Consider the following 27,763-nt stretch of genomic DNA (forward strand, 5'->3'; position numbering starts at 1 on the left):
AGTCACTGGACGTTGATCCATGTTTTGGAAACCACATGAAATTGTAGATGCTGAAAGAAGCTAGGGCCAAGTCGGTGAGGACAGGAAGTCTGGTGGTGGGAACGCCAGGACGAGGCACAGACCCGGCCAGAAACAGCACGGGCACATTGTTTCGGGAAACTGCCTCCCGTGGAGGGGGCAATAATCAGCGGCGTACCCGACCGGACTGCCAATTGAGGCGGGAGAGACATTGAGGAACCAGGAACAACAGCAAGTACGTTCAGAACTCTTCATGGGTGACTCGAAATTCTCGCCTTTTTCAAGAATATTCTTTCCTGCCTAACTCTGCACAGTATCCTGCGTCCGTACAACGTTTTATCCCAGCTGCTTGTCTAATACCCACCTCTGAATTAAACTTAGGCCCTGATGGATACCAGGGTGCTGTAGAGAGAGGCCGGATCCCCAGGCTGTGGGCTGGAAAACTCGAGGGAGGCGTTGAGAGGAGGAGGTGACTGGAGGCTGGCTCCTAGTGCTTCACTGCCGAGACCTGACTGCTGGGATCTGGGAGGGGAGAAGCCGGCAGGCCTGAGGCCAAAGGAAGTGAGGCTGTCGCTTACCTCGCTTACCTGTAGGGATAGTTGCAGCTGGGCCTTGAAAATCAAAAGCCAATCCCTGCTGCTCGGAAAAAAAATATAAGAAGCTCTGAATCACCAGCTCCTCCTCAGGTTTACTAGGCAAGGATCTGTTTATAGGAAATTGGGGGAAGGGTTAATTAAGATGCATAGAAATTAATTGGCTGGTTTGGCTAGAGTAACAAAAGGAATGACATGGAATGATAGCAAATGGAATATACTGTCTCCCGGCACTCTGGAATTGAACCCAGAGCTCTCACAGCCCTTCAGCCCTTTCCTTTTTTTTTGAGATAAGGTCTCTCTATGCTGCCCAGGCTAGCCTTGCAAGTCAGTCCTTCTTGCCTCAGCCTCCCGGAATGCTGATACTGCAAGCTTGCGCCACCACACCTCCCAGGCTGAAAATGGAATATTTGTGATAGGGATTTTGTTTTTGGAGTGCTAGGGTACTGACCCGGGGCCTTAGTCTTGCTTGGCGAAGTGCTCTGCCACTGAGCTACAGCCTCAACTTTCAGTAATGGTTTCATTAGGGAAAAAAATATTTCATGAGTCCTATAAGAAAAAATAGTTGTGAAAAAGATCAAGTTCAAATTAAAATACATTTAGTTCAGGAGCCAGGTTTAGAGACATACCTCTGGCAAAACAAAACAAAAAATTTACTTATCATTTCGGGACTAAATAGAAAAAAGTTGGGGTGAAGGGATTTTTCAGAATATAGTTCTATTAAATAATAACAGTAACACTGAATAGTGATGGTTTTTAATTTTGCTCCCCAAAGAATTTTACTGTATTTATCAGGGTAAGCTATTACAATTATTTTATTTTTATGCCATAAGGATCAAATTTTAATTATGTAGGGGACTTTTCTATATGCCAATATACACGATAATAATTCAGTAAACTGAAAATACATAACTAAAACTCTTATTCTTCACTTCAAGTTAGCTGGCTGTCCCCAAAGGTTAATCTTACTCAGAAGTACAAGAGAATAGAAGTACATAGAGAAATACATAGCAGTTGTTTTAAATGCATTAATTTCTGTATGTCCTTTAATTACCAAACATGTATCAAACAAAATATGAAACCTAAGCAGAAAATATTTGTGGCACACTTAACTATCTTTACCTTCTTAAATTGGCAATATTTATATGCAGAAGTCATGTTTCAAATTTAATGATTCATCAGATTTTAAGTTCAGCCATGCATATGGCAAAGAGGTGAGTGTTAGACCTTGTCATGATTAGATTTTTATAACATGGACAAATAATATCTACCTATGTGCATATCGTTGCACTTAATTTTGTTTAGAGAAAACTTGGCTTAAATCTTCTCCAAGATTTAATGTATTTGACCTTTGTTAATACCTGGTATAACAAAAATCTGAGCAAAATAGAGCTCAAGGTATGTGCTTTATTAGTAGAACATTAAGTGTTTAAGTTCTGACCATTACTGTGATGCTTTAGATCTTTCTCATTTACTTAACATTATCTTGCTTTTCGCTAGTCCAAGCATGGATCAAAGTAGCGAAGAATGTACCAGAAAGATCAGCAGTGTGAATATTGACAAACTTGTAAAGGATTTCTCACAGATAGAAAAGGTATGTAAAGATAGCAAACCGTTACAATATATTTTTAAAAATGGAACATTTTACCAATGGAAGAAGTTGAGAAGAAAAAAATACAAAAAAATAAGCAAGGTACAGATAATGAAAATGTATTTTGCTAAGCCCTGTCTCATTTTTAAAGTCTGTATTTAAAATATATCTGATTTTTAACTCATTTGCATTAATATATCAAAATGTTTGTAGGGGAGGGTATCAAATAATTGAAGCACTTGTCAAAGTTAAAGGGAAAATATATATTTAAATGCCAAGTGTGTTCATAAAATCAGAACTAGTTTTAATAAAAATTAAAGTAGACTAATCTTTCAATCTCCTGCCATTATGACTAACTTTTTCCCCCCTATTCTATCTATTCCCTTTTCCTTCTTTATTGCCAGAAATTATTTGACCTCCCTCTTCCTGACTCTGGACAAATGGTAGACCAAACCCATAAGTACATAATATATTGGATTTTTCCCCCTCCTCTGCCAGAGAGAGAAATAGGAAGAGGTGTTTGAAAAAAATGTAGGTGAATAAATTAAATATTTGAGGAGTGCATTAATGATGTAGGAGTGTAAGAGAAATAAGAACTACCTGTGTACTCCTGTTTTTACTATTCCTTTCTATTCAAATTGCCAAAATTAAAGAGTTTTCATGCTGATAGGTTTTGGGACTAACATCAAGAGCTTTTTAAAAAGTATGATCTTCAGTTTTCCTAACTAAAGGATTTTCTTAAGAAGAAGAAATGAGACACACAGTTGGTGAATAAATACTAGATTTTATAAGAATTAATTTGGAAATATATATCATGTTCTTAATTTTTTTTTTTTGAGGCAGGGTTTCACTATGGTTCAGGCTGGCCTCAAACTCACAGCAATCTTCTGATTGCTCATTTTTTGGTAGACCTCATGATATTTTGAGTCTTATGTCTTAGAGATACATATAGGTGGTAATACTTAAAAAGATTAAATGATCTGTCATTTGTTTTAAGATTAAAAACAGAAGTGGTAAGGGGGCTGGGGATTTAGCTCAATTGTTCCACCACCTGCCTCACAAGCTCAAGGTTCCGAGTTCAACCCCTGCACAAAAAAAAAAAAAGTTGTGAGATTGGAGAAGTGGGTAGAGGTATAGATAATTCAAGATTAGTCATGAACTGATAATTTTTAAAGTTATTTGAACAGTACCTGCAGGCTTATATATTGAGACATATTAAAGAATGTTTATTCCTTATCTGTGATAGTAAAAACAATAGAAACAAAAAATTCTGTCCAATAGGGAACTAGTTAAGTAAATTACAACATATTCAAAAATTAAACTTGATATTGCTGTTGGATTTAGCTCACTGGCACCACAACTGCCTTGCAAAAGCAAGGTCCTGAGTTTGTTCCCTGGCACCAAAAAACAAACAAAACAACAACAACAGTAAAAGAATTATGTAGATATATATGTGTTGTTTATATGATATCATTTCCCAGATAACAGTGCTAAATGGAACAGCCAAGATGTAGGATAGAATAAATATGATTTTTTACTGTAATAGTATAGTCATAAAGTAGTCTGGGAGCATACATAAAAAATTATGTTGTTTTGGGCCAGGGATTTAGCTCAGTGGTTCTGGTGCCTTAAAAGCACAAGGGCCCAAGTTCGATCCCTGGTACCGAAAAAAAAGAAATTATGTTGTTTTGTTTTGGGGGATTTTGAGTTTTGGGGGGATTTCTTTGTATGTTTTGGTTTGTGTGTGTGTTTTTGGTTTTTGTTGGTTTTTTTTTTTTTTTTTTGGCTCTGTTTTGTTTTGCCATACCACCTAGCTAGGAATCAATAAGCATGAGAGTAAAGGCTGGAAGAAAGTGGCTTTTGTTAGCTTGTTAGATCATATTTTTGCTTTTAATTTATAATTGTTAGTCTGTTTTAATATTTTACCATCTTCTTTCTTTACAGTGCTAGGAAGTAGACCCAAGACTTCATGCATGCTAGGCAAACTATCTACCACGGACCTGCATTCCCAGCCTTACTATGTTACTTTAAAATCAAAAGTAAATCTGAAGGGCCAAGGATTTAGCTCATTGGTGCCACACCTGCCTCTCAATTGCAAGGTCCTGAGTTCCATCCCTGGTACCAGAAAAGAATAAGGAAATCAAAAATTGGTTTATTTAAAATTACATTCTAGGTATAACTATTAGATTTTCATGTGTTAAGTAGTGTATATTCTTACTGGTCTTCATATCTTCAGTAAAAGAATCAAAATAGCAGCATTGATTTGGTGGTAATATATATTTTATTTCTTCTACAGAAAATGATAGAAACCAGTGGAAAGAATAACATACTGGAAATTCAGTTAGAAAAGAGTACCTCTTTATTAAAAGTACTGCAAACAAAGGAAGCATCAATTAAAAAAGGTTAGTTCTTTGCTGCCTGAAGAAATACTAATTCTAAAGAGAGTAGTTTTTAGTACATTGATTAATATTGTACCATGCATTTAAAATGTTTTCAATTCACATGGGACTTTTCAGTCTATCACCACATTTTATCCTTAGTATTACTCTAAAAGGATGACTTCTACTTTTACCCAACTTCAGTAGGGGAAACAGAATAAAAGAAGTTAAATAATCTGTCTGAGACTGCTCATCTAAAAAATGGAAAATTTCAGTACATAAGCATATAAAACCGTAATGGAAAAGATTGAATTCCCACCTCACAGTTATACCAAAATAAAAGTAAGATTAATTGATACTTTTAGGACTAAAATTGAAAGTTTTACACATACATTTTCTTACTAAGACAACTAGAGGACCTAGAAGTAGTAATACCCCAGTATCAGTGAGACACCTAGTGCCCAAATCTTACTGTCTAATACCAAACTCTATTTTAAAAAACTGACTAATTCTAGGCCTGGGATAAGAAATAAATATAAACTTGAAGCATCATGTAGTCATAAAAAATAAGAAAGTGCCCTAAAGGAAAACACAAGCTAACAATAATGACAGTATGTCAAAAGGAACAAAGGAGTCAACTGAAAGAGCTCCTAGAATGCAAAGCTGGAGCAAGTTGAGTAACTAAAAAAGTAGTGTTCTATTATAACCCAAAGTAGAAAATAAATAAATATCCACAAATCCATATCATACCTATTTATAAATGAATTCATAATAGGGGGAAAGGGGCAAAGGGTGAGGCTAGGAGAAATTAACTACACAGTAGGGAAACCAGGCATATACTACCGCAGCTACATGACCAAGATCGACATCAAAATAAGAATCATGTTGGTATTATGTACCCTTAATATAATATAATGAAAATGACACTTTACCTCTGGCCTTCCTCCCCATAATTTACAACACCAATCTAATTGAGAGATAAACATCACAATAGATTTTCTTAGAATGATATTGCAAAATATTAGGCCAGTACTTGGCAAAACTGTCACTCATCAAAAACAAGGAAAATGGAAGTTGTCACAGCCAAGAGAAGCCTAAGAGAAATCACAAATATATGTAATATGCTATGGTAGCTGAGATCCTACAACAGAAAAAAGACATTGAGAAAAGCTAAGAAAATCTGAATAAAGTATAGATTTTTGCTAATAATAATATATCAACATTGGTTCTTTATAACAAATGTACTATTCTAATATAAGATGTTATGATAATAATAGAGTTGACTGGGTATAGCATATATGGTATCTCTCTGTGGTATCTTCCCAATTTTTCTCTACATCTAAAATTGTAAAATGGCTTATTAAAAAATAAAAAATAGTTTATTAATGAAATAAAGTACTTTATTAATAAAATAAAAATTATTAAAGGTCAAAAGATGAAACCACAAAAAGAAGAAAATATGAATTTCTATTTTTATAATGTAGAAGGCTTTCTAACTGTGTGACGCAACATGTAGAAATGATAAAAAATTTGTTAGTTTGAATTTTTAATTAATAGAATTTTGGGGAGCAATTTTAGATTTATAGAAAAAAATGAATGAAAATACAAAGAGTGCCCATATATTCTCTCATCCCCTCCTATTTCCCTATTATCAACATCTTAGGGCCGGGGATTTAGCTCAGTGGTTCCGCCTCCTGCCTTGCAAGCGCAAGGACCGGAGTTCGATCCCTGGTACCAAAAAAAAAAATCTTTGATTTGTGTGGTACATTCATTACAATTCATGGAGCAGTTTTGAAACATTTTTATTAAGTAAAACCCATTGTTTACATAAGTGCTTAGTCTTTGTGTTATACATGTGGGTTTTGACAAGCACATATGACATGTGTCCAATGCTGCAGTATCGTATCAAATAATATTTCCATTCCTGTAAAAGAAATACCCAATGCTATACTTATTCATTCTTCCTTCCCTCCATCCCCTTGAATCCTGCACAATCACTTATATTTTTACTCTCCGTACTTTTGCCTTTTCCAGAATATCATATAGTTGGAATCATGCAGTACCTAGCCTTTTAGATTGACTTCTTTCACTTAACAGAATACATTTAAGGTTCCTCCATATCATTTGTGGCTTAATAACAAAATTCTTTTATTGAATTATTATATGGAAGTACTGCAATTTCTTTATTCATTCACTTGCTAAAAGGATTTCATCCAACTTTTGGCCATTTTGATTAAAGCTGCTATCAACAAGCATGTACAGACTTTCATGTAGACAAAAGTTTCAACTCACTTGGTGAACACCAAGGAATGCAGTGGTTACATTACACAGTAAGAGTGATTAAGACGATAATTACATTTGTTTTGAGGACCAAATACTGTAGAAAATTCTTTAAATGCTTCCATTACTTTTACAAATGCCTTAGAGTACTTGAAAAAGAATAAAAGTTTATTTGGCTTACAGTTTTTGGAGGTTTTAGTTCCATAACCAGTTGGCTGCTGTGTTTTGGGTTTTTTGTTTTATTTTGGTTAGCTTTTATTTTTTATTTCGGGGAGTTTAATTTTTTTTTAATTTGTTTTGTTTCTTTCTGTTTGAGCTAGTCTTGCTATGTTGCCCAGGGTGGTCTCAAACTGCCCAGGGTGAACTCAAGTGATCTTCCTGCCTCAGCTTTCCAAGTAACTGGGATCACACTCAGTAAGCCCTGGAGGTGCTGCTACACCCAGCTGGTCCTGTTGCTTTGAGTCTATAGCAGCACACCATAGTGAGGGTGCATTGGCAGAGGAGGCCTACTCACCACATGGCTGCGTGTGAAAGAGAAGAGTCCAGGGTCACATTGGAGCATGCGCTCAATCACTTAACTGTCTTCCATTAGGTCCCACCTTTTAAATGTTCCACAACCTCTCAGTAGTGTCACTGACTGGGGACCAAGCCTTTAACTATGAGCTTTTGAGGGACATTTCAGGTCCAAACTATATTAGTGCTTTAATTGTACTTAATATTTCTAACTACTCCATGAAGTACAAATTAATACTCAAGTTGCTAGTTAATATCAGAGCCTAAATTTGAGCTCAAAATGATCACTTGTTTGTTAAATTTTGTAATAAATAGCTTAGTATTATGAATTCTGGTTTTTAGGAAGAATTTGATAGGACAGTATTCTTCAGATACATAGAAAAACCCAACAGGAAAAAGAAAATAGATTAAGGTTTACAAAGAAAATTAAAAGCCATTATTTTAAATTACTGAATGATATTCTAGTTTATGAAGAATTTCTTGTTGAGCCATTTTTCCCTGTAGAAAAAAGTGTAGTGAGGGAGCCATCTTGTGATCAGATTTTGGAAATACACATTTTAATTAGTGCATACCAGTAAAACAGAATAGTGATGTTTATTTTGTATGTTGGTACATGCATATAACACACTTTGATCATTTTAAACCTCATTACCCTTCTCTCCCTTTCCTCTCCTGCACTGATCTCTTCCCCCATTTCTAAAAATCTATCTCTGGTTTCCTGTCATCTCTCCTTAAGAAAAAAAAATACTTTTCTTTTTTAGACACATCTGGTGGCATCCTGGTATCTCACGATCTCATGATCCTGGTATCTCATGATCGTATAGGGGTTGCACAGTTGTTTTCGACTTGCCAATTACTGAGATAACTTCAGCTATCAAAATCATTCATTGCTAGATTCATTACAATAAAGACGCAAAGACAAGTGATTGCAAGGAGTATCTTTCCTTAATTTTTGAGCTATTTCAGCTAGCACAAATCAGGATCTCAGCTAATGTCTATCAAATGTAACTTAACATTCCATTTCTGGAAACTTGAAGGACAGAGATAGGTTATTATGGTGAGATCTTTGGCTATGTGGTGAAGACAGTAAGGTGAAGGAGTGAAAGGCCACAGTAGTTGAACCTAATATGTACATAAGACTTTTAACTTTTACCTCATACTATTACTTCTAACAGTATAGTTGTAAAAAGTACTTGGAGACTGAGGGCAGAACTTCTCATCAAAAGGTGAATCACAATATTGATTTTCATTTGTACAATAAAATAAATACTGTTTTCAGGCCAGAGCTTTTCCACTTGTCCCTTTCCTCTTCATACCTACAATAATATTGCCTGTCTATACATCAATCACTCAACAAATAATTGCAGATTACCTATGGTAGACAAGTCCTTTAAGTACTAGGGAGAAATATTTGGCAATAAATACAAAGACTAGTCCCTGCTCCTGTGGAGCCTAAAGCTATGCAGACTCCTAATGTCACAGAACTCACCACTATTGCTCCACATCAAATGTGTGGCTATTGCTGATGATAAGTAGCAGTGTGATCTAGGCTTAAGTGCACACATAAGGACTTTAGCCTTTACAGCAGATTCTATCTCCCATTAGTAAGCTATTATGCTGGGTAAAGCTACCACTGAGTTTGTATTGGTCACTTTTAATTTGCTGAGGCAAATACCTAATGCCAACACCTTAAAGGAGGAGAGGTTTATTTTGGTTCACAGTTACAGTGGGCTCAATCCAAAGTGAGCTGACTGCAAGGCAGAAACAATATCACATAAGGCTCTGCATAAGGTAGCTGCTCACCTCTTGGCAGCCAGGAAGCAGAGAGAGAAGGGAGGAGGGTAGGGATAAGAACACCCCCTTCCAGTTGATGCCCCTAAATGACTCACCTCTTCCTCGCAGGCCCTACCTCCCCAACAGTACATTCAGCTAAGAACTCATCAGTGGACTTACCCTATAACGAATGTAGCACCCCCATGATCCAGTCATCTTCCAATACCCCAATTAGAACAAAAGAAACTTTAGCAGGGGAGTTGTAACAGATATCGTTGAGTGTTTAATCTTTTTTCATTAATTTCATTGGTACATTTTAGGTGCACAATATAATGACATTCATCATTGGAAATTTGTACCTTTACATAATCTATCTTGGTTCTAAATTTTTTCCCTATTCTCCTGCCCTCCCTTCAACCCCTCCACCCCTCCCTATTTACAAAGACTTTGTTTCCAGTTTTTCATTTTCTCATATTAATTCCATTCCCTTCTTTCCTTTTCCCTACCCCTCCCACTTCCCCTTCCCCTTTGCCCCTTTTCTTCCTATTTCACATTATCTATTATACCTTTTTGTCCTTGTTTACACTTTCACGTTCTCACACCAGAGAAACTATTTGGTATTTACACATGTGTGTCCTATTTATTTCACTTAAGAGTATCCCCTCAGTCTGCATCCATTTAGTTATAAATGTCTAATTTTTCATTCTTTATGGCTGAGTAGTACTCCACTTTACTTTAAAAACATTTTCTTTATCCAGTCTCCAGTTGATGGGCAATAGACTATTTCCAAGTTTTAGCTATTACAAACTGTTCCTCTATAAACATGGGTGCACATATATCACTGTGATGTGATTCTTCTAATTCTTTGGGCAAGATACCCAGCAAGTGGATAGCTGGGTCCGATGGAAGCTCTAGTCCCGCCTCTTTGAGGTATCTCCTTATTGATTTTCACATTGTTGCACCAGTCTGCACTCCCACCAGCAGTGGAGCAAGGTTCCTTTCTCCCCACAGCCCCACCAGCATTTGTTGTTGTCTGATTTCACGATAGCAGCCTTTCTTTCTGGGGTGAGGTGGAATCTCAGAGCTTTTTTCATTTGGATCTCTTGAATGACCAGTGATGTTGTACATTTTTCATATGTTTATTTGCTATTTGTACTTCTTAGTCTGAGAAATGTCTGTTCATTTCAGATGCCCATTTTTGGATTGGGTCTTTAAATTTGGGAGGTCTGATTTTTTTAGGTTCTTTCTATATTCTAGATATATTCTAGACCTTTGGTGAAAATTTTTTCCCACATAGTGGGTGGTCTTATCACACTGTTGGTCATTTCTCTTGCTGTGCAGAAGCTTTTTAATATGAAGGCATCCCAGTTGTTGATTGTTTGTGCTAATTCTTGGGCAACTGAGGTTTTACTCATAAAATCTTTTCTTACACCGATTTCTTCAAGAGTTCTACCTAACCTCTTTCCAGCCAGTATAGTGTTTCTGTTTTAATATTTAGATCTTTAATCCACTTTTATTTTGGTTTAGTGAATGTTGAGATATATAGGTCTAGTTTTAATCTTTGGCAAGTTGAAACCGAGTTTTACCAGCACCATTTATTAAAGAGACTATCTTTCCTCCAGGGAGGTTGTTTGGCTCTTTTGTTGAAGATGAGTTTATATGTAATTGTTTCTGCATCTTCTGATCTGTTCCACTGATCCTCAGGTCTGTTTCTTTGCCAGTACTATGTTGTTTTTATCACAGTAGCTTTGTAGTATAGTTTCAAGATGGGGATTGCAATACCACCTACCTTGTCTTTATTGCCTAGAATTGCTTTTGCCATTCTAGGTCTCTTCTGGTTCCAAATGACTTTTAGGATTGTTTTCTCAAGGTCTATGAAGTATGCTGCTGGGATTTCAATTGGCATTGCAGTGAATCTATATAGCAGTTTTGGAAGTATGGCTATTTTCACTATGTTGCTTCTTCCTTCCCAGGAGCAAGGGATGTCTTTCCATTTTCAGATATCTTTAATCTCTTTTTTCAGAGTGCTATGGTTTTCAGAGTAGAGGTCTTTGATTTCTTTCATTAGGTATGTTCCTAGGTATTTCAATTATTTTGATGCTATTGTAAAAAGAATTGATTACCCCGTTTCTCTCTCAGTGAGTTCTTGTACAGGAAAGCTGTTGATTTTTGTGTGTGACCTTGTATCCAGCTACTTTACTGAATTTGCTTATTAAGTCTAAAAGGTTTTTGATGGAGTTCTTGGGGTCTTCTATATAGAGTATCATGTCATTACAAATAATGACAATTTGTCTTCATTTCCTATCTTTATTCCTTTTATTTCTCTCTCTTGTCTAATTGCTGTGGCTAATGTTTCCAAAACTATTGAACAGGAGTGGCGATTGTGGGCATCCTTGTCTTGTTCCTGATTTTAGCGTGAAGGATTTCAGTTTTTGACCATTTAGTATGATATTGGCAGTTGGTTTTTCATATATGGCTTTTATCAGATTGAGTTAGAGACAATCTATTCCAGTTTTTTGTAGGGTTTTTCTCTTGAATTCATGTTGGATTTTGTTGAACACTTTTTCTGTATATGTTGAGATGATCATATGTTTTTTGTCCTTGGCTCTATTAATATAGTATATTACATTTATTGATTTGCATATGTTGAACTATCCCTGCATCCCTGGGATGTATCCCAGTTGGTCAGGGTATATGATCTTCTTGATGATCTTCTGCATTCTATTTGCCAGTATCTTATTAAGGATTTTTGTGTCTATGTTCATTAGTGAGATTGGCCTACAGTTCTCTTTTTTGGTTGGGTCTTTCTCTGCTTTGGGGATCAAGGTGATGCTTGTTTCCAGGAATGAATTTGGGAGTATTGCTGAGTTTTTAATCTTTTTGTTGCTAATTCCCTTCCCTGAAATTTAGGCATAAGTATTAGGAGGACAAGCTAGAGGACAGTAAGAAAAACATCTTGTACCACATCTGGACCTTTATCGTGAACAAAAAAATGTAATTTGACTCACTTTTTCTAGGGTGTTTTTCATGGAAGATATGCACGGATACCTTCCACATAACTCTCCAAACAGGTCTACGTGTGCCTTACTTTCAGGGAAGACATTGCTAAGGCACATGAGAGAATCCTTACTGTAATGTGCTTTAGAAAACCCATTCCTATATCTTGCAATACACTTGATTTAAAGAGTGACTAAAAGTATTTATTGGCTAGGCACTATGACCATACTTAAAATTTGAGGCTATTCTGAGCACCTTACTAAGAACCTGCCTCAAAATAAAATAAATCATAAATATTTGGGGCTGGAGATGTAACTCAGGAGTACAGTGCTAGCCTGTACATGTGAGGCCCTGGGTTCAATCCCTACTATATAATTTATGTTTATGTCAGATATTGCTTTTTTAAATTATTTCAACTGAGAATAATTCCAAAATTAAAGCAAAGGATTTTCAGAGAAATTTATTCTATGTTTTAGATTGTGCTGCTCTTCATGATGTGATAAAAGGACTACAACAGACTATTGAATATCAACACAATTTGAAAGGTAGGTTGGAGAAAAAACTTAAGTAAGCATGATTTGTTTGAACATCTGTTAAAAAATAGCATTGTTTAGTTTTGTTGACAAGCTCCTATTAATTGGGAATTATTCAGTTCATCAGATAATAGCAGAACTTCATATTACTTAGAAATACTTTTTAGGGCCAGGAATTTAGTTTAGTGCCTGCCTTAGAAGTGCAAGGTCCTAAGTTCAGCCCCTATAACAAAAACAAAACACTTTTTTAAAGATTGTGATATAAATGCTATGCTGAACAGAAAGTTTCCACCATATCCTATCTGACGAGGAAATCAGATGTTCTACAGTAGATCATAACTATTCTTTTATTACTTTTAAGTATTTAGAAGTATACAATTGTCCTTCAGTATTCTCTAGGGAATGTTTCTAGGACCATCACAAAAAGCAAAAGTCTGTAGACACTCAGGTAACTCATATAAAATAGCATAGTATTTGCATTTAGCCTGTTTACTTCCTCCATACTTCAAATCATGTCTACATTACTTATAATACTTTACATAATGTAAGTGCTATATAAAGAGTTATACCATGTTACTTAAGAAAAAATGACAAGAAAAGAATGTAAACATGTGCAGTGCAGACACGACATTTTAAATATTGGTTGAGTCCAGGGGAACCCACACGTACAAAGAGCTATTTACTCTCACTATCATTCTTGAGTTTTATAAACCTATGTTCAGGTTTGAAAGACTAGCATTTACTAGTTAAATCGTGAATATTCTATTCAAGCCACAGTGATGACTTACCATTTAATTTTTGTCATACACTGAGACTATACTTGTGCAAGTGAAGCCAACATATTCACCTTATCTCATTTTTAATAATTATCCTAACCCAGTGAGCCTGCCATTTGCTAAACAGCAACCAAGTGCTGTGTACTCTTCTTGATTGAGCTGTCAGTGCCTATAAGATTTTCTTCCCTCCACTATATCAGGTATTAGACTAAATTGCCTTAAGGACCTCTTCCAACATAAAATTCACGTAAGTAAGCATTTATCTTAGGCCTATTTTCATCCATAAATAAAATACTTTACAGATGTTAATAAAGTGAAATATTGACCTTACGTGTCATTTCTGTAATTTGGCATGTTACTGTCTAATTTTTTAGTTGAGCGATACCTTAAATAATATTAGTTCATACTTTCCTCCCATTTCTTCCACTTAAAGTAGAGACCTTCATGCCACCATCTCAAAGCTGAGAACCTTGAACAAGTTTTCCTTCTAGGTGACACCTACACAGATTAAATAAATATGTGAAAGTTCATAATCTTCTCTAGGCCTCTTATTCTAGGAGCCACATGATATTTAATTTAACTCTTGCATGATTTTGTTCAAAAACTAATATAAATTAAATACTTTAAAGTTCTATTAAAACAATTATGAATATATTAAGCATTTGTATAGAAGATATAAAATGATGATCAACAGTCAAGCATATCTTTTCACAGATTTGACAGTATAAGGGTTTTTTTCTTTCCAATTTTATTGAAATAACGTTGACAATAAAAATTATATATTTAAGATGTACAACCCAATGATTTGATTGTAAGTATATATTGTAAAATATTCATGTTATGGCTTTTGTCTAGATGCCCTAAAACTTCATGCAGTTGTGTGTGAGGCTTTTTCAGAGGAAGATGAATCTAGAGTGTGTGATTGACTGATTGATGGTGCAGTGCTAAAATTAAGAGAACTAGGATTAAGGGTGGGTAATCAGTCGACTGATTGGCTTGAGACCACCCTAGTCCTGGTAGCCTGGATGTAATATAAGGAACAGAAAGACACTTGTCTTACCCCTCTTGCTTGCTTTGCTGCCTTTTGCCTGTCATGAACTTTTTCTCTGCAATTCCTATCTTCCATGCCACTCTGCCTTGGAGCCAGCTGATTATGGGCTGTAACCTCTACAAACTGTGAGCTAAATAAACCTTTCCTTCTTTAACTTTGGGTGTTGGATATTTTGTCTCAGCAAGAAGAGAAAAGTAAATGAAAACAAAAAGAAGAGAAAAGTAACTAAGACAATTCACCACCATCCATTACCTCTCTGATAGTTACATATGTGGAAAAGGGGGTGAGAACATTTAAGATCTACCCTTTTAACAAATTTCAAATGTATAATATAGAAAATTTCAAGTATATATACATACTGTTAACTATAATTCATATTCTGGAACTTCAGATCATTAAAACTTATTTCTCAACTGTAACTGAAACTGGTATCTCTTGACCAAATACTTCATATATACAGCTTCTAATAACCACTTTTCTACTTTCTATTTCTATAAATTAAATTCTTTCAGATATATAATTCAAATAATACATATTTGTCTTTATGTATCTGGTTCATTTCACTTGTCATGGTGTTCTCCAGGTTCATCCATATTGTCACAAATGGCAAGATATCCTTCCTCTCCCCTCCCCCACTCCCCCAATGTTATTGCTGGGGAACAAACCTAAGACTTCAAGCATGCTAAGCTTTACCACTGAGCCACATCTCCAAGCCTGATTTCCTTGTTTTTTAAGGCTGAAAAATATTCTATTGAATATTTTAAACAATATTTTTTCTGTAATTAACCCATTGTTAACTATCTGCCTCAGGGGAAGCTAATTGTACCCTAGCTCCAAGAGAGGAAATTTTTCCTCTCCTCCAAAAGATGGACTCTGTTCTTCTGGCTGTTATGTGACTATATATGATGCTTGAAATTGTTTCAGACTTCTTGTTTTCAGCCTGAAGATCACATCAGCCCTGAAAATGGCAGATGACACTAAAATAATGTAGTTTCTTAGTAACTTTATTGACCTTGTGAATCAATTTCCCTTGGTATTTGTGAGCCTTTTCAGTTTCAGTGAGAGAAATGATAGTTCCTTTTATGCTCATGAATCTTTTCAGTAGGAATTTATGGCTTGTATAGAATATGATATATTCAGATATAGAAAAAGATTGGAATTCCTATTTATACTTATTTTATCTAAAAATATCAAAGCAGATAAGCTTATGGAAATTGATAGATGGAATAATATTCCTTATTTTATAGGCAAGTTCATTATGTGTCAATTTTCACACATAAGTTTCTTCTAATGGAGAGAATGGGAGTTCTAAAACCGAGCAATTGCATGTTTGTCATTTCCTCCAGTCTGTATGGGCGTGTAGCTGACATTTCCTCCCTTAATATAAAATAAACCTTATCCTTGGCTCACAGCTAAGGTGATCCTCTTCTCCATTTTTCCTGACTTTAAGCAGAACTAAGCTCTTTTTCTCCAGGTTCCCACAATATTTCAGACATACTTATGTTTTAGAACTATAATCATGCACATTGTAACTACTTATACATCTTTTTCACCACTAAACTGTATCCTCTTGTAAAGAACAATAACTTTCTATTTCTACATTCCCAGTGCAGGGTGCTAGATGTATATTTGTTTGAATACATACATAAAAGGAAGTCAGAATGTTCAACACATTGCCATATTAATTAAAAATGCTATAAATTTGGTTGTTATTTGATGATTTTTTTTTTACACAGGTGAAAATGAACAACTGAAAAGAAATGCTGATATGATAAGAGAAAAGCTAAAATCTCACGAACAGGTGAATCTATATATAACTGTATTCAATTAAGTCATTATAGAACATTTGTTTATACAAATTAGAAAAAAACAGATTGCCCTTATTAATAAACACAACCAAAATTTGTATGTGTATCACTATTTTTTTTGTACCAGGGATTGTACCTAGGACCTTGTGCTTGAGCGGCAGGCACAGTGCCACTGAGCTAAATCCCTGGCCTGTATTTTTATATATTTTTTAATTTATGTCAAAATTATTAATATTTTATATTTCAAAATTATCGCTATTTTGTCTATATTTTTATATGTCAACATTTTCAATAAGTGAAAACTTATTTTAAAAGTAATACAAGTTTTGAGAATCCTAGTCTTTTTTTTAAATTAGGGCATATTTGCAGTACATAGTGTTTACATTTCTCACATGGAGTTGGTAAATGTATGTAACACATGTTAATTCCTTTTTTGCATCTCCTCTCCCTTCCCTCCCTATCTCTTAATCCTCTTCCCATTTAAGAAAGACCTATCTCCCTACTTCCTGTTATCTATCTTTTATTTTGCTCTTTATTTTGACTCTTGGCTTCTCATATAAGAGAAATCATATTATATTTAAGCTTGTGTGTCGGATTTATTTCATTTAACATTATGGTCTCAAGGTGTATCCATTTTCCTACAGTTGACTCGTTTATTTTTCCTTATGGCATAGTGGTACTCTATTGTCTAAATGTGTCTAAATGCCACATTTTCTTTATCCATTTATCTATTGATGGACATAATAGGCCACTTCTGATATTTATCTATTAAGAATTGTGCTGTGTTGTGTCTTGTATCTAAATGTCCCAAAAAAGCCTCATGCAGTCATATGTGGGGCTCTTCGGAGGTGACTGGATCTAGAGTATGTGATGTTGGGATCAAGAATGTGATACTGGGGTTGATTCATTGCGTCATGCTAGGATTAAGGGGTGCCCCACCTTGAGTCTGAGTGCTACCCACCCTACAGGTAAATAGCCTGGATAAAACTTAAGGGACAGAAAGAGGGCTGCTGTTGTCTCTTGCTGTTTATGTCTTGCTCTTCTGCCTTCCTTGTCACAAACTGTTTCTCCCTTGCTATGCCCCTCTGCCATGCCAACCTGCTTTGATGCCAGCCAACTATGAACTGAAACCTCTACAAACTATAAGCCTAAATAAACTTTTACTCCTTTAACTTTGAGTTTCAAGTATTTTGTTTCAGCAACAAGAAAACTAACTAAAACATGCTGCTATAAGTAAAGGTATGCATGTGTCGCTGTAATATGTTTTAATATGATGTTTTAGATTTTTTAAAATAGAATATACTAATATATAATTTGTATTGTCTTTTTCTTCCTACTTAAAAGAGCCTCAGTTATTTTGCTGTACTTTTTAATTGTGTTAATAGTGTTTTTATGCTAGTGTATATTTTTTACCTTTTTTAATACAAAATAAATGAGTATAATTACGTTATGGGTAATCATTATATCATCCATATAAAGTGGGCATTTTATGTAGATCACAAATTGATTCTCTTCCAATGGCCACGGTACCCTCTGCTGCATATTCTTCTCTCCTATAGGGACAATACAGTGATAACAGTTTCAGAACATGCAACACAGTGCCTAAAAAGCAAAAAGTACTTGTTAAATGTCAGGTCCCACCTCTCTGCTCTTTGGGAGGCTTATTATGCTAACATTTTATTCCTCCCAAGAGCCAATATATCAAAATCTGGCAGATCTAAGGTCTCCAAAACTCAAATTAGATCTGTAACAGGCTTTAACTTGAAGGATCTTCTCTAAATTCGGTATGATTCCCCATGTAAGGAGCCCCTGCATGAAGTCAACTAAGTCTAGAAACATGCCCAGAACTTGTGAGTAACATTCTCCAATCATGAAAAGAATTCTAAATTCTGGCTGTGTGCTTGGAAAAATTTAGCTTTTTATCATCAACTTTGAGGTAGGTTAAGTATCTCTGGGTTGTACAACACTCTTTTTTCTCTTTCTTTTCCTTCCTTCTTTTATTCTTTCCTGAACCCATCCATATCTTGGCTCTAGAGCCTAGGTCACACAGAGGGAAGATAAATGGTCTTGGGCCACGTATAAAATATATAATGTCATTAATGTGTGTAAGTAACAAAACTTCCTTTATTTTTTATATTATAACTTTTTATGAAATAACATAACAAGCCCAACTTTAAGTAAGAAAATTTACATATCTGCTTAATTACAATAAACACCTGTCTTCGCAGCACAGACACACACACGTTGAAATACTATTGCTAGTACTTGCTACATTTCACTCACTAAGCCACGTAACTACATGTAACCTCTGATACACAGATTTCATTGCACTAACTGTGGTGGGCACAAGAGGTGAAGTTAGCACTGAAATGCAGCCTCCCCTGTGCAATATTCGGTTGCACAATTTCATAGGCTTAGCTCCAGCATTGTGCAATCCAGTCAAAAAGTATCACTAAAGTTTATCTAATAATCTTAAAAGTTTATGATCTCATGGGATCACATTAATAGTGTCCAGACCCATGTAGCCCCAGTGTCATGGGTTGGACATCCTTGCCTTAGAGATGATGAAGTAAGTTTTTAATTGGGGCAAGGAGAAAATTTGACCTTTTCTTTTCTAAAACTTCAAGCTCTAGAGTACTGTTTTGTCTGCAATACTATAGAAACATTCAAAGAGGCGGAAAATAAAGAGAAAATACTGTGCACTAAAATTCTTAATTTATTAATCAGCCACCATCCAATACAAACTAAAAATTTACCTTGAACAATGAGAATTGGCTAATACAAAACCAACCAACGAATTCATGCAGAACCACTCCTAGAAGCAAACTCTGTAGATTCTTAATGGTGATATTTGTGGTGCTTAGAGAATTTTTATAAAGTAAACTTAGAAAATCCCTTGGTTTGTTACCTGACTCTCCTGGCTAAGTACTTTGTTCCTTAGGACAGTGGCTTTTTAACATTTAAAATACACCCTTTCTCCTTCCAAAATCAAACATTTTTTGTTGTCGTTGAACTCCAAGATATAAAGCAGAGGTATAAAGTTATTTATTTTGTTAGTTTTAATTTGTTATGTAAATTCAAGTTTATAACAATTTTTTGTTATAAAGAACAATGAAGCTGTTTTGAACAGTACAATTTGGGTTAAAATTTTAAAAAGAAAAAAAATCCATAAGTTCTATAAAAAGAATTCAAGCAATCTACATGATCCCAACAATGAATGTAACTGTACTGTATCCCTAAATGTACCAATAAACTCAAAAAAAAAAAAAAAAAAAAAGAATTCAAGCAGAGACTGTCCCTTGAAATTTAACATTCCCAGAAAACAAATGAGAAAATAAAGGCAACCAACTGTAATTTACTTGTGCTTGGTCCCCTTAGGGGGAAAAAAAAGAAATTAAATCCATTAGTTGGAGCTAGCACAGGTTTAAGTGAGGGAGAAGAACATACTGATACAATCCAGCTCTTCTCAGATGTTAGGATAACCTTATACCTGGAGGCTGGAGTGAAAAATCAGTCTTACCACCACTTTAGTGGTGGCATCTTCAGGTGACAAAGTCAGTGGAGATGGGAAGGTACACAGAATTTTCTCTTATGTTCTCTCAAAGAAGCAGCGATTTGGTATACTCAATGTAGTTTTTAGAAGCCACTCTTTCTAATTGACTATCTAGAAACCTAGATATACATATAATTGAAAATGGCAACTTGTAACATTCACCCTGTTAATTATCTGCTCACCTTTAATCATAGCCAAGGAGTTAGATAGGATTGGCCATTCCTACAATTGAATGGCAAGATAAGTAACACAAGTAGGAATCTGGATTATACCCCTTGAACTATGGTAATTTGTAACAATGTATGTTTTCAAGCATAATTGTATAAGCCAGTACCTCTTGACTCTTTTTGATGTCTTGTTTTGTTTTACCTCCTCCACATCATTGAATATCTATTAATAGTTATTAACCTTCTCTAAAAAAAATACATGTACACAACTTTTGCATAAAATTTCAATAAGTTAATGGACTCTGAAAAGCCCATTTGTTGCGTCTAGGCTAAGAGATCTGACCTAAATAATGCTTATTGACCTTCCTATTCAACAAATGTACATCCAGATATTAGAGAGGTAGGGAGAGAGGAAGGGAGAGATAGAGGTAGGGGTAGAGAGAGAATGCATTGGTGAGTCCCAGCTCTTATGGTGTTTACAGACTTTTCTTGACCTCTTGCCTTTATTATTTTTTCTTACTATCCTACTTAGCTTTTATTCTTTCCACATTCTTTTTCACTTGTCTATATCTTAAGCCTGTGATTAATTTCTTTATGTAGAATAATAACCCTGGAAAATTGTAAAATGTGTCTTTGAGGGATTTCTCTTCCATTACCACTATGAATGTTCTTTTTGCTATTAGAATAATAAATCATCCCTATATATCAGTAGCTTGTGAAGCTAATTTCAACAACTGTTGAGGAATTTTCAAATTTTAAATTCATCACTCTTTTGGTGCTTCCTCATAAAGCTAATACTTACCTTGAGTAGTTTTTTACTTTTTTCTAAAAATTAGGAATATTTGTATAATTTTTGAGAAATAGTTGTTCAGCTTACTTTCAAAGGTCTGAGACTACATTAATTTTTCTAGTTGTCAGAGTTCCTTCTATAAACTTTAAATTGTAGCTTTGGTTTATATTATATTTTAATGTTGTAGGAACATTTATTCATACAAATAATCAAAATATTTTAAGTATGTAGGATATGCTACACACTAATAATGAATATCCAGAAAACAAAGATAAAAAGACATTATTTCAACAACAGCAAAAATCCAAACAGCAGGGCCGGGGATTTAGTTCAGTGGTTCTGCCACCTGCCTAGCAAGAGCAAGGACCCGAATTTGATCCCCATACCAAAAAAAAAAAAAGAAAGAAAAAGAAAAAAAAATTCCAAAAAGCTGAGCATAGCTGTATTCACTTGTAATGCCATCACTCAGAAGGCTGAGACAGGAGAATTGCCACATGGTCAAGGCCAGTTTAGACTACACAGGGAGACCTTGTTTCAAAAAACCAAAATACACATTGTTTCTATATGATCTTTATATCCTTGAATCAGAAAGTGGTCTTTCTCTTGGATCTCATAGAAACAGAAAATAGTGGTGTTGAACAGGGCCTGTGATTGTTGGGGGTGCTGGAAGAGAAGCTATGACTGGGAAGATATTGGTGAAAGGATACAAAATTTTCAAGAGCTCTTTTTTACAACATAGCAATTATAGTTAATTACAATGTATTTTATTCTTGAAAATTTCCAGAAGAGTAGATTTTAAATGTTTTAATCCAAAAATGTGAGATATATAAAATATATATTTTATTTTTAGGAATATAAGAGTAATATTGCCAAACTTGTACAAGAAATGAAAATCAAAGAGGAAGAACATAAGATAGAAATAAGCAAACTTTATCAAGATATGCAGAAAAAAGGTAAGATTTTTATTTTTAATTTACTGAATTCTATGGCATCATAAAACAATTGAAAGACACATGTAAATTTTCTGAGCAGTATCTAGTATTCTTGAATGAATACTGCCTTAATTTAGGATTTATGTATTGTCACATATTCATCTGTATAAATATATCAGTTAGTTAACAGCAAAATGCAATTAAAACTACAATGAAATACTACCTTGTACCAATACAGGATTAAAAACTATTATTCCCAAGTGTAGATGAGAATGTGGAACAATTTGAACTCTCACGCACTATTGTTGAGACTATAAAATGGCACTGCCTTTTTTTTAAAATGTCAATTTCTTTTAAAATTAAAGAACCAGTGTGTTAAGTACTCTGAGAAGCAGATGCTAAGACTTGATTAGACACTTGTGTTGATCAGCTTCATGGCACTGAGACATAACACCCAACACCTAGAACTTAAAGGAGGAGAAGTTTAATTTAGCTCTAGTTTAGCTCATGGTTTGGGAGAATCCATCATTGTAGGCAGTCTTCAAGGCAGAAACTTCATGGCAGCAGCATGTGGCAGTGCATAGCTCCTCAGTTCTTGGTGGCCGGGGAGCAAAGCAGAGGAGCAGTATCAGAGAGGAATGGGTGAGGACCATATACAGTACTCAAAGCCACACATCCATGACTTACCCAGCTACAACCAGGAACAGGCTTTACTAATCTGCTAAGTGTCTATTAATCTAATGAAGTTAAGAGAGCAACATTAGTGATCACAACATTCAAGAGATTTTCTGGGGAAAGACATTTATGAGGGCAGATTGAGAGGGAACTGGAAGAGTCTGGGTGAATTCTCAAGTCTCTGATTCAAATTTCACCTCTATGAAGAAGAAAAGGAAGAAATTTTGAATTGGAAAAGTCTTTGACCATAACACATTTCTAAGAAATTTTCAGTAAAGTTGAGCCAAAGTTGCTAATGAAAAGACTTCTGCAACTCTCAGGAACGAGCTTGCCTTACTATGTCTGCCAAGCCCACTTGTTGGCCAAGAGAAGCTTTTGGGAAGCATGGCACGAGCATCAACCTGGTCATAAAACTGTAAGCCAATTTTGCTTTCTGAAGTTGTAGATATAAAAGGTGCATTTTCATAGCCACAGCCATCTACCCTTTTTCTACACAGACCTACTTTCCACATGGGTTCAGGTAGCAACTTTCCCATGGTTCCTGTGGGGCTCTTTCCTTAGGGTACTCTTGGAACAGAGGTTTGTAAAGTGTTTTATTTTCCCTAGAAGTCTAACCAGTCAACTCTAGATCCAAAATACTGGTTTAAGTTTGGGAACTAAGCAAAGTGTGAAGATTTCTTAATTGGAGGGCTGCTATGGCTTGAATAGTTTTGTGTCCCCCAAAACTCCACTGCGATTAAAGACTTGGACCTTAGGGTCACATTGTTGGGAGGTGAGGCCTAGTGAGAGGTTTTGAATCATTGAATATATGAGGTTGTTTGTGCACAACCACTTGTAGTTCTTATGCAACCCCTTGTGTTATCATGAAAGGATTGTTATAAAGAAGCAAATCTTGCCTCACCTGTCCTCCCTCTCTCTGCTCCAAGATGTGACCACCCTCCTCTACTTTTAAACTGTGTGATCCCTTAAAACATATCACAGTTAGGGAGACTGTGACAGGAAGACTGCAAGTTGGAGGCCAGTCTGGCAACTTAGTGACACTATCACAAAAATAATAATAACAATAAAGGGAATATACTTAAGCCTAGCATGTGCAAGGCCCTAGGTTAGATCCAAGTACCAAAGTGGGGAAAACATAGCATTATGGTAAATGAAAGAAGCTGGATTTAAAGGGCTACATATGGTGTGATTCTGTTTATATGACTTTCTTTAAAAAGGAGAAATTTAGATCAGTGTTTTCCAGCATATGAAGAGATGAATTGCAAAGGAGTACAAATATTCTCTTTGAAGTAATGGAACAATTCTATTTCCTCATTGTGGTAATGAATTATATTATTATATAGGTTTGTCAAAGTTCATCAAACTATATGCCTTAATACAGAATTTTGCTATATAAGAATTGTGTTTCAATAAACCTGATTTTAAAAATAAAATAACCTAAGCAAAATCAATTATAAAAATTTTTTAAAAGGAAACAAAGATCCATTTATGATCCAGATAGTGGCATTATCAATTATAGATTTCATAATCCTGATTAACATAATCAATAAATTTAAAACGGAATGGGGAATTTTGATGGAGAACTAGAAATTCTTAACCATTAAATGCATGGAAAATTGAGAATAATAGAGTAATTGAAAATAAAATTTCACTGTATTGGTTTGTAGCCAATGAAATAAAACAAAGTAAAATTAGTAAATTTAAGGGTAGATTAGAAGAAACTATAGATCAGTCTGAGGGAAGGAAAGGCAAGAAGATGACACACAGAAAAGAGCACATGGACACAGTGAAGTGGTGAAGTCTATGGAAGGCTGTTGCATCTTTATCTAGTGTTGAATCTAAAGTTACTGTGGTCAAAAAGACCTACAATCAGCCAGGTGTGGTGGTGCACACCTGTAATCCCAGCACTCAGGAGGCTGAGGCAAGAGGATCGCTGTGAGTAGCAATCCCAAAAAAAAGGAGACCCTGTCCCAAAAAACAAAAAAAAAAAAAAAAAAAGACCTACAATCAAACACAAAAGCTAGATATGAAATGATAAATTTCCTTATTTTTGTGGATTTTTAGACTAATTGACATGTTTCTCTTTAAAGTCAAAAATTTCCTTGATGTTTTCATCCTAGATGGAGTGTTGTTATTAACAAGAAAGAGAAAATTTGATGACACATGCAGCCATAAGGTGAACCTGAGAGAGGCCTGATCATATGAAAGAGTATAGCAGAGTCTTGCTATAGTTCTGGAGTTGTTGAGTAGTTGGTTTCTATGAACCTTGGAATCCAAGCTTTGTGTCATACTTTAAGCACTAAATCTCATATCTTCTAAGTTGTCGATACATAAGAGTACAAATTAGTTTCTTCATAAAAAGCATTTTATGAGTAGCTTTTGTGTTTCAAACATTTTACAGGATCCTGTCAAAAATATATAAAATATGCCCTACATATAAAACAATTTCTAAAATGTTTTACTAATAAAATTTACTTTGTTTTGAATTATTCACAATATTTAATACAAGCATATATTTTGAAATATTAAATACATGTATTTTTTGTTTTATTCAGTTGAATTAAATGAAGAAAAGCACAAAAATCTGATAAAGAAAAAGGAGATGGAAATTTCAGAGTTAAACACAAAGTTAATAACTCAAGAAAAAGAAAAGCAAAATGATATAATCAAACTACAGCTGGAGGTAGGTGTTTAAGAGTCTGATAAACTTGATACTGTACATTCCTTAGTCTATATCGTACTTTGTTTTTCATCACAATGAGATAAATTTCAGGACTAGAAACAATTCTGTGAGAGGACTTCCATACTCTGATTCTTCATCAAATGCAGTGCTCAGTCACCAAACAGTGATCATGGGCACTACCTTTTAGTACTGCACCTGAGAGTAGAACTCCAGTTGTCCTGAAGGTTTTGGTTTCTGGGCAAGGTATTGTTTCCTGTGAGAGCAGGGTCAGATACTTCAGAAATTACCTGCATATTATAGTCAAGATTATGCAGGCTTCATAAGACAACCGGTGTTGCAGAGTTTTTAATCTTACTTTCCCCCCAGCAGAAACTGGGAAATTCTTGAAAACCCACTAGTAATTTCTTCTTCTTTATTTTGAAGATGAAAACACAAACTTCTCCCTAATAAACTTCTGGAAAAATATGTATTGTGGGGCAAACAAACCAAATTTCTAAAATAATTTTTAAAAAGGAAAATTAAAGGGACTTCAAACAGGGGATCTCATAGGTTGAGAGGCTGTAGCTATTTGTTCTAAAGCCTTTTCAGTAGGTTAAGAAGCTGTTAAAATCTCAAAGATATTGATATTTTTGCAAAATGCTTGTTCTGTAATTTTTTTACTAGATTTTACCATACTCCCTTTCCATTTTTCTTTCATAGTTTCCTTCTGCCTCGACTCTCACTTTATTTTGTCTTATAAAATTCTCAGGTCTAATATTTAAGATGACTGACTTTATTTTCCAGAAACTTTGGTATTCCTGGAGTGCTTGATGAGGTATCATGTATAATCACTGGGCAGAAAGGGGACTTAGGTTTACTTTATGCTACTTCTGCTCCTTCTGGCAAAGTGTACCCACAAATTACAGAGGGGGCTAGATGACCAGATGGAATACAATAGGCCTTGTTTCAAGATCTACTACCAAGTTTTACTGATTGGGAATTTGAACTTTGTTTGTTATCTGGGCTATGTCACTGGTCTAGCCCAAGTCTGTTATTTGGTATACAAAACTCTGTTGTTTGTCGTCATTGTAACAATCCATTTCTTTTGTCAAACTAGAAACAATCTCCTATAGAGTTTATTTAGACCTAAGAGAGGATACTCTAAGTCTGAAGGCATGGATTTTATTGACATATTGTATGTACAAAAATAATTGCTTGTAAGAATAGCCTCTGAACATTTTTTAATTCAGCTGAATTCCAACCAGGAAAAATTCAAACTAAATCAACAAATCATACCAAATTCTACTGTTCAGATTCAGTTTCTACAGAAGGCTATGTGAGTTTTTCTCCTACAATGGTTGATTAGATAGATAGATAGATAGATAGATAGATATTACATTTTCTTGACAAAAATACAGTCTAAATAATGTGAAAATATTTTTATCTATTTTTAAGTTAAACTAGACCCTCAGTCTCTGGCTGAGACTTAACTATTTTGAGAAAAAGATGCTAGCCATTCCCCAGCATCCCTAAGATGCCCAGACATTGGGTACTTTTTAAAAGTTCTCCAGGTAATTTTAACATGCAATCGGGTTTAGTCTTGTTTGGATGTTCTTTGCTCTTTCTTGAAAATGGTTTCTTAGTGATTTTTCCATTATATAAAAAAATAAACTTATAGAGTGTATCTCAAAGGATATCATGGATTATAGATTTATAGAAGCTTGTCTAGTTGTTGAACTAGAACTAACTATCTTTTTAAATTTCATTCAGTTTGATGCCAAACTAGCAAGAATTCAGACTAAATCAAAATCATATCCAGATGCTACTATTTCCCCACAGAGTATCTACAGAAGGGTATGTGAGTTTCAATCTTATGACTGTTACTTAAAATATATTCCCTTACTGTGTTTTTAAAAAATCCTTATGCTTACTGATAATATGCCTAGGATTTGTTTTTGTGTCCTTAAACCAGTTTCACCTCATTATGTCCCACAAAACTGAAATTATATACTTTTCAAAAGAAAGTATCTTAGTTTGGCATGGTGGCTGGTGCACATGTCACAGTCTCAGTACTTGGGAAGCTGAGGCAGGAGGATAATTTTGAATTCAAGGCCAGCCTGAATCACATAATGAAACCCTGTCTCAAAAGAAAATCAAATAGGGGCCTGGGACGTAGCTCAGTGGTGCTTGCTGCCTGCCTCACAAGCGCAAGATCCTGAGTTCCATCCCTGGTACCAAAAAACGGGGCAAAAATCAAATAATAAAGATAAGGTATCTTTTTATATACATGCTTAAACACGATGTGTAATTTTTAATTGTTGTTCCTTGTACTTAGTGTTTTTATGAATTTCAATAACAAGTTCTTTTCTGTTATATTTAGAAGCTTCAACATCTTCAAGAAGAAAAAAATAAAGAGATTGCAGTTCTTCGTAATACCATTCATGATTTGGAGCAGCGCCTTTCTATTGACAAAGATTTTCATTTTAAACGTAAACGATTTTGAGTACAACAGTAAATTCATTAATTAATATTTACTTTTTAAAAAGCAATTGAGGGCCAGGAATTTAGTTCAATGGTTCTACCACCTGCTTTGTAAGCAGGGCCCAAGTTTGATCCCTGGTGCAAAAAAAAAAATTGAAAAATTCACTTCCATTTTCAACATAAGCTTACTGC

The 27,763-nt window shown here is 34.9% G+C and overlaps 1 protein-coding gene across 1 annotated transcript; it reads left to right on the plus strand.

Moving 5' to 3' along the window:
* Ccdc152 (coiled-coil domain containing 152) lies at positions 1-27,711 on the plus strand. Its single transcript, XM_010633880.3, has 9 exons — positions 1-253; positions 2,112-2,205; positions 4,499-4,604; positions 12,620-12,688; positions 16,240-16,304; positions 21,672-21,774; positions 24,984-25,111; positions 26,861-26,944; positions 27,471-27,711. Exons 2-9 carry the CDS (start codon positions 2,119-2,121, stop codon positions 27,591-27,593), a joined length of 765 nt encoding a protein of 254 aa, XP_010632182.1. The 5' UTR covers positions 1-253; positions 2,112-2,118; the 3' UTR covers positions 27,594-27,711.
* Positions 27,712-27,763: the final 52 nt, after the last annotated feature.

The sequence above is a fragment of the Fukomys damarensis genome, unplaced genomic scaffold (assembly GCF_012274545.1).
Source record: "Fukomys damarensis isolate Sample0158 unplaced genomic scaffold, DMR_v1.0_HiC HiC_scaffold_1, whole genome shotgun sequence".
NCBI lineage: Eukaryota > Metazoa > Chordata > Mammalia > Rodentia > Bathyergidae > Fukomys > Fukomys damarensis.

Coding starts and splice junctions, on each gene's coding strand:
- Ccdc152 (XM_010633880.3), top strand. CDS start 2,119: ATGGATCAAAGTAGCGAAGAATGTACCAGAAAGATCAGCAGTGTGAAT. Junction 4,605..12,619: donor GGAAGCATCAATTAAAAAAG/GTTAGTTCTTTG, acceptor TCTATGTTTTAG/ATTGTGCTGCTCTTCATGAT. Junction 26,945..27,470: donor CACAGAGTATCTACAGAAGG/GTATGTGAGTTT, acceptor TGTTATATTTAG/AAGCTTCAACATCTTCAAGA.